This window comes from Taurulus bubalis (assembly GCF_910589615.1).
Source record: "Taurulus bubalis genome assembly, chromosome: 10".
Classification (NCBI taxonomy): Eukaryota; Metazoa; Chordata; class Actinopteri; order Perciformes; family Cottidae; genus Taurulus; species Taurulus bubalis.
The window spans coordinates 202,529-212,190 of NC_136598.1; the positions used below are offsets into that span (position 1 = coordinate 202,529).

Genomic DNA, 9,662 nt, shown 5'->3' on the forward strand with positions numbered 1-9,662 from the left:
TGGCGGCCCCGGTGAAGAGGATCAAAGGGTAACCTTTGGGGGTTCACCCTAACCTATAACAAAAACACAAGGATTCTTAGTTTTAGGTGATTTACCATGAATGAAAACCAAGTTATACATACATTCAATTTCTGCCAATAAATCCCCTAAATCTTACACACTGGCCCTTTAACACACAAACTAAGGGATGCTGACCCATGTTAAAATGGCTGCGTGGAAAACAGAGACGGAGCAGAGAGAAAGTGGTGCAGAGGGAGAGGGAGACCAGAGGGAATGTCATTGAGGCTCTACCATGAGTCATGGTAGGACTTAAACAGTGGCATGACTCTGAAACAGACAGGATGACCGAGGGAAGTCTCCTTCAGACAATCGCTGGCATTTCACGCCATGTGTAGTGCAACAACTTCCCACGAAGATGTTTCAAAACTGTTTATTTAATATTTTGTTTAGTGTTTAGTAGCTTTTATCTGATAAACCCAAGAACACTGTGGATTAATGCTGCTTCGTATCATTCATAATACAATTATGAACATCAGAGAGGGGAAAGAAGTTGTAGATATGAGGAATTAATTAATCAACATCCACTTGGTGATGAGAACAACGTAATTGTCAACAACCCGGCACTTACAAATAACATAAATCTAATATTTACGAGCAATTTCAGCTTATTAAAAAGGAGGTGTACACTGTTTCTATTGGGTTTCATTTGTTAACAAACTGATACAAATATTGAATACAATAAAAAAATACCTGATTACGGCTGGGTTTCCAAATAACACATGCATCAATAATTACAAATCAAAAAACATGTTTTCTTTACACAAAGACGTAATGTATTTACGTATCTGATACATTGGGAAAGCTCAACAGCGGCGTCTCTTTCCTGGAGCCCTGACCTGGTTAATCAAGACAACGTGAGCAGAGGTCAAATGTGTACCTCTGATGTTGCAGTTAACTGTCTCTGAAGACACGTGAAAGGTGTGTGAATCTGCGCTGAGCTGTCTTATATTGTCTCCCTCTGGTTTCCTGTCTCAGATCCTGAAGCGCGGTTGCCATGTGAACGACCGCGACGGCTTGACCGACATGACGCTGCTTCACTACAGCTGTAAGGCCGGAGCGCATGGAGTTGGTAAGAGACGTTTGGGTGATCAGTGAAAGGAAGAGCCTGGTCTTATTTTTGATATTTTAATTGGACCAGCAATGAACGGATTCTGCTGACAGATATAATGTGTTTGGCCAGAGCGCGAAAGGGTTCCTCCAATAATCGATGGTTTGGTTTGTAAAAATGGTGAAAAAAGTGAGACATGGCATCACAAATGTTTGTTCAGTCCAACCAACGGAACATTATTCACAACTAGAACATTTCACAAGAAATTTTGAAAGTGTGGCTACTACTTGATGGTGTAAATATGAATAGGACAGCACTTTGCTGCAACATATCACGTGATTACATAAAAAAATATTGGGTACAATTGTGTATTTATTTTCTATTTAATACAATAATCCTCATTTGATCTTTATGTTAAGATACACTTAAATCATGAGGCTTTTATGTTGAAAGACTGAATACCTCCAAGTCATATGTGTGTGCAGATTTTCTACCAAACCATCTGTTAAACCCCAGATTTCAAGGCAAAATCATGCTCAAATCTCCAATATAGTACATTCACCAGAGAGGAAACAAGCAGCCGAACACATTGATATGCTTGAATATCTTTCTGGACTTAATAATGTGAACGTGACGTCAGTGGAGCTGTTAGTCCTGATCCTAAGTGACATGCGCGTGCACACACATGAACGTGCACGCGACCGTATTAACACGCGCACGTGCGGCCGTTCACGTGGGTATGAATACCAGCCCCTATTGTCCTTGATCTCTAAAGAATCAATAACTCCTTGACTTAAAAAATAAAAAAATAAAAAAAAATAAAATATTATTTATTTTTTGCATAAATATGATCAAAAGTCAAGAGTCTGAGTGCACGCGACCGTATTACCACGGGGGTTAGTACAAAGCTCCTCCTGCTCTAGTGATGACATCACCCCTCTAACCTGCCCCACACACACCCATTGTAAACTCTGAAATGGTTCCCACATTTTCCTAAACTTGAACAATAATTACATGAAAACTGTGCTAGCTATCAAAAAATGCCCAATTGGGAAAATAAACTCCAGATTTTTGTCAATGTTTTAAACTTTAAATCATTTCTCTACGATACATTATGGCGAGTCACTATATATATATATATATATATATATATATATATATATATATATATATATATATATATATATATATATATATATATATACATATATAATATATATATATATATATATATATATATATATATATATATATATATATATATATATATATATATATATATATATATATCAAGCATATCAATGCGATCGGCTGCTTGTTTCCTCTCTGGTGAATGTACTATATTAGAGATTTGAACATGTTTTTGCCTTGAAATCTGGGGTTTAACAGATGGTTTGGTAGAAAATCTGCACACACATGACTTGGAGATATTCAGTCAAAGGCATTGTAACGCCTCCTGTCTGTCTACCTGTCTGTCTTTCTGTCTTCCCTTTCAACATAAAAGCCCCATGATTTAAGTGTATCTTAACATAAACCTCAAATGAGGATTATTGTATTAAATAGAAAATAAATACACAATTGTACACAATATTTGTTTATATAATCACGTGATATGTTGCAGCAAAGTGCTGTCCCATTCATATTCACACCATCAAGCCCTCATAGCTAATGTTGGCATATATATATATAATGTACCTCAATAACACATCTCACTACCGGTAATGTATATATATTGCGACGTCTTACGGCAGTAGTAGCCACACTTTCAAAATTTCTTGTGAAATTTTCTAGTTATTATGATTATTATTAAGCCCGAGGAATAACATGAAGTGCGCTTGCTGCAGGGGTCTATGACCCCTTGCAGCTGAGCCACACTTAATTAGGAACATTATTACATCTGGGACCATCAAATGTTTTTTCGTGACAAATTACTTTAACCATCAATATAGTTTCAAATGCATTTTCTGTCAGTCGACTTATTGATTAATGGACTAATCCATTCAGCTTGCACATTTTCATATCTTTTGTATGCAAACATCTGAATTAATCAATTAACTACATCTGTCAATCAAATGTAGTGGAGTAGAAGTATCTATAAAGTGTCATCAAGACACACACGTCCCAGAAGGGTTCAGTGAAATGACTCTAATGAGCAAAGAGATTCAGTCCAACATCAGTCGAGTCCGGGATCTTGGAGGATCTTCGGTGTGACGGTGTCGTCGGGGGAGGGGTCCGTTCTGCCCCCCTGAGCTCGTCCTCCCTGTGTGTGCAGGCGACCCGGCGGCCGCGCTGCGCCTCAGCAGCCAGCTGATCGCTCTGGGCGCCGACGTGAGTCTGAGGAGCCGCTGGACCAACATGAACGCTCTGCACTATGCCGCCTACTTCGATGTCCCAGAACTGATCCGAGTCCTGCTCAAGGCCACCAAACCAAGAGGTACACACACACACACACACACACACACACACACACACACACACACACACACACACACACACCTCAATGTTCAAAGCTCAGGAGGGGTGGTCCGTCCAGACGTGTTCTTCTTCTGGTTTCCCCGCAGTGTTGAACTCCACCTGTAGTGATTTCCACTATGGCACGGCCCTCCACATCGCTGCCTCCAACCTCTGTCTGGGCTCAGTCAAATGTCTCCTGGAGCACGGAGCCAACCCCACTGTCCGGGTAAAAACACTTTCTTTAGCTTAACCTTTGCAAGGTGACAGTCAACCTGGAGCTTGATGATCATCATTATTTTCTCTCCATTCATTTGTTGGTTCGTCTGGATTCCTTACACTCCCCCAGACACAACTCCTCTGGTGGCCTGTGGATAATCATCATTTCATGGTCATGATTCTGTGCTTGCACCCTCCCTCTCTGCAGAACGATAAGGGCCAGGTTCCAGGAGAGGTGGTTCCCGACCCGATGGACATGACTCTGGACAAGGCGGAGGCCGCCATAGCGGCCAAGGAGCTGATGCAGCTGCTGCTGGACGCCGTCCCTCTGAGCTGCAACCTTCCCAGAGCCACGCTCTGCAACTACGACAACATCCCAGGAAACCTGATGCTGACCTCGCTGGGGCTGAAGCTGGGGGAGCGGGTGATGCTGGACGACATGAAGGTCAGAGGCTCCCTGAGGATCAGGGGCGTTGGGGAAATGCGTTGCCAGTATTTAAAAACAGCCGGTTCACTCTGCTGGTTGGTTAGGACGGTGAACGTTCAGGAAACAATCTCCAAACCAAATGTATTGGTAAAAGGATACTTTTCCTTTGTGTTATTAGATTGTATCAACATCAAAGACGACACAGTCACAGAAATGTTGATCATTGTTTCAACCTGGGGAAAATCACATACACTGGAACCAATTGGAATTGTCAATTAAGATTATTCAGACAAAGTTATATTTAAATAGACGTAATAATAATCAATCTTCATACCGGCTGAGCGAAGGATGAGCACCAGCTGCTCAAGAATGAATGATGCCGTGTTGGATTAATTCAGCTTGTCGATTAATTAAAATCCGAACTATGACAATGAATACCTTGATGAATGGGAATCAATTCAAATGTCCTCGTTGAGCTTTCATCTTTGATGCAACCCAGGTTTTCTCTGTAGGAAAGGAAAGCAACATGAATCCAGTAGGAATCGCCAATACGAGGGCTCTTGGGATCTGATTCACTTTCCAAAAAGAAAAAAGATTACCTCCATGTTATGTTAAAAACACGTCTGTGAAAATCTTCTAAATCTGGCAGTCCCTGTAGCCATCAGTGAGTGCTTCAGACTCACAGTTTACTCATGTAATGTAACGGTTGACAGAAACAAGAGACACAGTGGTCATCAGCTCGTACTGAATGACAGGTCCATTGTGTATTAGTACTACACTGCTGCCAATGAATGGGTATGAGCTTGAACCTGAGCCTCAGTTTTCCATCGACTTTACCATATTCACATGAACATATGGGGCATGTTGCTGATTTATTTGCCTTCTACACCCTTGTTTTTATTCTTTACAGCCGCGTGTTCTATAAGTATACATTTGCCTGTGAGAATATAAAATAACACATACGGTATACTGCACAAGGGACTGAGCAGGGGATCATCCTTCAGATAGAAATGTCTGTAAGCAAGACACTGGGCTGTGTCCACTACGTTGGTATGACTCTAAGTGCTGAGTCAAAGGTAACTGGACGAGCTCGGATGAAACTAGGGTGTGCGACATGTTATTGAACCAAGTTGGAAAGAATTTATAGCTGTTCCAACATGAGCTAATTGTTTAAATGGGGATAACGGGAAACACTTTCAGACAATCAAAGACCTGGTTTTAAGGTTTACTTACGCAACCAAACTAATTGGTTTGGCTCAGGAAAAGATGGTGTATGTGGTCAGAATAAGTATGTTTGTTACATAACTGTAAAGTACGAAAGTTACCAAAACTATGGAATGAGTAAACGTTGACTTGGTTTAAGACGGGACACATCCTGCGGCCTCCTATGTGAAAGTCCTGTGTTTGTTTGACCCATCCTTTCCAATTAAATCAACTTGTCAGTGCTTTCTGCTGGACAAACGGGTTTAAATGACCCCGAAACCCAGTTTGGCAATTTTTGTGCTGCATTGAACATTTCAACAAAAAAAACACTTGTGAACTGTCAGTTAAATAGATGGGTCAACATAAAATCAAGATGACATTTCTGGTGCTTCGCTCTCAGTGAATTAAAGCCGGGGTTGTTTTGTGTGATGGCTGCCTTCACACCCTCCCAATGTATGAGCTCTGAAGTGTGTTCTCACTGTGTAGCTCCAGAGAGACCAGAGCAGAGACGACACCCCGCCTGCAAACCTCAGACAGGTTGGTTGGACCGGGCGCCGGCCAGAAACGTAGACTAACTGATCTGACCTACACCCCTCTGACAACATGCTCTCTTCCCGTCACGTGTCCACCTGGAGCTATGATGTCACGGCTCCTCCCTTTCCCTTTCATAAAAATACAGCAGCCGACACTCAGACTATCTGCCTCCATGCAACCTAGCCTAGCCTAGCGGATCTCTGCAGCACCTCTAACTTCTATCTTCCTCTCTGTGTGTCTCTCTCAGTCCGGCACTCTGAGGTTTTGTGGCACAACAGAGTTCGCCAGCGGCCAGTGGGTCGGCGTGGAGCTCGACGAGCCGGAGGGAAAGAACGACGGCAGTGTGGGCGGCGTCCGCTACTTCATCTGCCCTCCTAAACTAGGTAACGCCTGCTGCCACGGGGCCCTGAACCCCTGCATAGACGGCTCCACTTCCTTCTACACGACTCCCAGCTGGATGTTGGTGTCTGCTGGCTTCTGGGTTTCATTGAGTCTTTTTCCGCCCCGCAGGCATTTTCGCCCCAGTGTCAAAGATTTCCAAAACCGTGGATCAGGCACCGTCATCCATCACCTCCACCCCCAGAACCCCCCGGATGGACCTGGCCTCTCGCCTCACCGGGAAGGCCAAGAAGGAGAAAGGGAAGAAGGAGAAGGAGAGAGGGAAAGGTAGCATAGCTCTGATGTTATGTGTGTGGAATATATTAGTGAATATAGTCAAATATAACGCTTCTCAAACCAGCATTTCAGAATACAACTTTTAATCCATGATTTCCTGACGAGTCAGGTGTGGATCTGTGTGATACCGTGTGATGTTCGTCTGCCGTGCGTCCTCAGGCCAGAAGAAGAAGTCGTCAGTAGCCAGTCTGGATCCGGATGGATTGAACGTGGAAGTTGGAGACCAGGTCCTGGTGGCCGGACAGAAACACGGCATCGTCCGCTTCTACGGGAAGACCGACTTCGCCCCAGGTCTGTCTTCTGGGACGATAGTTTACTCATCATCTGAGGCTGATAATAACATAACATGCTAACATACCATCATATGCCACCTTCGTTGCGATTAGAGCCACCAGGAAGACCTATTCATTATTATTCATTATTATTTAATAGAAGAACTAAAAGAATGATGAGACCCTTTTGTTTCCTCCTTCTTCTGGTGGACACTTGGTCCTTTTCTTCAGTCCTGAGAAGGTGACGGTGTTCCTCCATCAGTGATGAGTTCAGCAGGTGTGACCCGAGCTCTCTGTGTCCCTGCAGGTTACTGGTTCGGCGTCGAGTTGGATCAGGCCACAGGAAAACACGACGGCTCGGTGTTTGGAGTCCGCTACTTCAGCTGCCTGCCCAAATATGGAGTGTTCGCTCCGCCCTCCCGGGTCCAGAGGTAAGAGTCTAGTCAAATGTTCTCCTCATGAGAAGTTCCCTCTGGCAGTATCTTCAAGTCTCTGAATGCCTGACTGTTTTCCTTGTCTTCCGATCAGAATCGGAGGCCCTAAAGAAGGCTTCCAGAATGACAGCTACATGGTGAAGAAAGTCCACCAAGTCACCAGTAAGTACCACTGATCTCTCTTGCTCTGCAATGAACCAGGAAATACAAGCACTTGGTCAAAACTGCCAAAATGAGACTAAATGTGTATAACTAATTTTTCTTGTTAGTTCTTCCTTCAGTGCTGCATTTACAAAGTTTGTTATATTGAATGTATTGTTAATATTCTCATTCTAATTTACATATTTGAATATGTGTTTGTACATTATGTGTGTGTAGCGTGGAGGGCGGCTTCAAATAAATATCAGGGTGCAACTCTTATTGTAAAAGGACAATGAAACCTTGAACAGTAACTCAGAAGGACCAGAGGATCCGTCCATGAACCCGGAGACGACATCACTGGGTTGTGTGTGTGTTGTGACCTCAGTGACCTCTATATGAACCCTTAAAGCATCACTCACAGACTGCCGCTTGCTCTTTGTTTGTGTCCTGCAGTGTCACAGCCGAAGCGTAACTTCAACACGATGCGTTCTCCAAAAGACCTGACGTCTGAGAACTCCATATCCAGGTGAGAACACAGAGACAGCGTTCTGACCCTCTGCCTTAAAATAGCCCAAAATATTGAAATGTCCCTCGAGAGTTTATGCTGCATTCATGTCATGGGCGGTGGAAGGTAGAACGATGGTTGTATGATTATGATGTGGCAGTGGTGGAATATAACAAAGTACATTTACTCAGGTACATAAGTATTTCCATTTAATGCCACTTTATAATTCTACTCCACTACATGGGACATATTGCACGTTTGACTCCTTTAGATGTGTTATTTCCACCTTAACTGTAAGGTACATTTACACATGAATGCATCAGCATGCAGTAAAACACTCACAGGGGACATGTTCTGCACTTCAACTCACTTTTACTGAAAAGCCATTTTCATTGCAGGACTTTTACTTACCAGTATTACTATACTTTTACTCAAGGGAGGTATCTTAATAAATGACAGTCGGCTGTGTAATAAAGCACTACATCCATTAGACGTGTGTTTACTTACCCTGTACAGTGGACTTTAGTTGATGTTACGATATGATATTTTTATTAAGTGCCATGTCTCCTCCTCCTCCTCCTCCTCCTCCTCCTCCTTCTTTTTCGTCCTCCTCCTCCTCCTCCTCCTCCTCCTCCTTCTCCTCCTCCTCCTTCTCCTCCTTCTCCTCCTCCTCCTCCTCCTCCTTCTTCTCCTCCTCCTCCTCCTCCTCCTTCTCCTCCTCCTCCTCCTCCTTCTTCTCCTCCTCCTCCTCCTTCTCCTCCTTCTTCTCCTCCTCCTCCTCCTTCTCCTCCTCCTCCTCCTTCTCCTCCTCCTCCTCCTTCTCCTCCTTCTTCTCCTCCTCCTCCACCTTCTCCTCCTCCTTCTCCTCCTTCTTCTCCTCCTCCTCCTCCTCCTCCTTCTTCTCCTCCTCCTTCTCCTCCTCCTCCTTCTCCTCCTTCTCCTCCTCCTCCTCCTCCTTCTTCTCCTCCTCCTCCTCCTCCTCCTCCTCCTCCTCCTTCTCCTCCTCCTCCTCCTTCTTCTCCTCCTCCTTCTCCTCCTTCTTCTCCTCCTCCTCCTCCTTCTCCTCCTCCTCCTCCTTCTCCTCCTCCTCCTCCTCCTCCTCCTCCTCCTCCTCCTTCTCCTCCTCCTCCTCCTCCTCCTCCTTCTCCTCCTCCTCCTTCTTTTTCATCCTCCTCCTCCTCCTCCTCCTCCTCCTCCTTCTCCTCCTCCTCCTCCTCCTCCTCCTTCTTTTTCGTCCTCCTCCTCCTCCTCCTCCTCCTCCTCCTTCTTTTTCGTCCTCCTCCTCCTCCTCCTCCTCCTCCTCCTCCTCCTCCTCCTCCTTCTCCTCCTCCTCCTCCTGTCTTTCGTCTTTTTCCTCACCCCTCCCAACTTCCTTCTGCACGCTCACCTTTCTTTCTGCCCTTGTCTCCTCTTCTCCTCCAGGTTGCTGTTCTGCTGTTGGTTTCCGTGGATGCTGCGTGCTGAGATGCAGTCCTAACCGCGCCCTCCTTCTTCATCCTCTGCTTCTCTACCTGACCCATCTCTCCACTTTTCTCTATCTTCATCTTTTCCTTTTCTTTGGCTTTCCTCCTCCTCAGTCTCTTCAGACGTTCACTGTCAGTCAGACTTCTCGTGGTGAAACCCCGGCCCCCTTCTCTCTCCCTCTGAGCCCGAATCCCTCTAATTTAGCCGTTCTATAGCAAAATCTATAGTG

At 44.6% G+C, this 9,662-nt stretch overlaps 1 protein-coding gene across 1 annotated transcript in view; it reads left to right on the forward strand.

Moving 5' to 3' along the window:
• The window catches only part of clip3 (CAP-GLY domain containing linker protein 3), a gene marked incomplete at both ends in the record, with an annotated part of 13,168 nt that extends 3,722 nt beyond the window's left edge, over nt 1-9,446 (forward strand). The window contains 12 exons of the mRNA XM_079224380.1: nt 1,036-1,129; nt 3,381-3,542; nt 3,670-3,788; nt 3,987-4,223; nt 5,895-5,945; nt 6,190-6,325; nt 6,453-6,608; nt 6,777-6,908; nt 7,197-7,320; nt 7,418-7,485; nt 7,918-7,990; nt 9,392-9,446. Of these exons, the coding sequence (XP_079080506.1) occupies nt 1,036-1,129; nt 3,381-3,542; nt 3,670-3,788; nt 3,987-4,223; nt 5,895-5,945; nt 6,190-6,325; nt 6,453-6,608; nt 6,777-6,908; nt 7,197-7,320; nt 7,418-7,485; nt 7,918-7,990; nt 9,392-9,446 (1,407 nt within the window). The remainder of the gene's footprint in view (nt 1-1,035; nt 1,130-3,380; nt 3,543-3,669; nt 3,789-3,986; nt 4,224-5,894; nt 5,946-6,189; nt 6,326-6,452; nt 6,609-6,776; nt 6,909-7,196; nt 7,321-7,417; nt 7,486-7,917; nt 7,991-9,391) is intronic.
• Between the last annotated feature and the right edge of the window lie 216 nt (nt 9,447-9,662).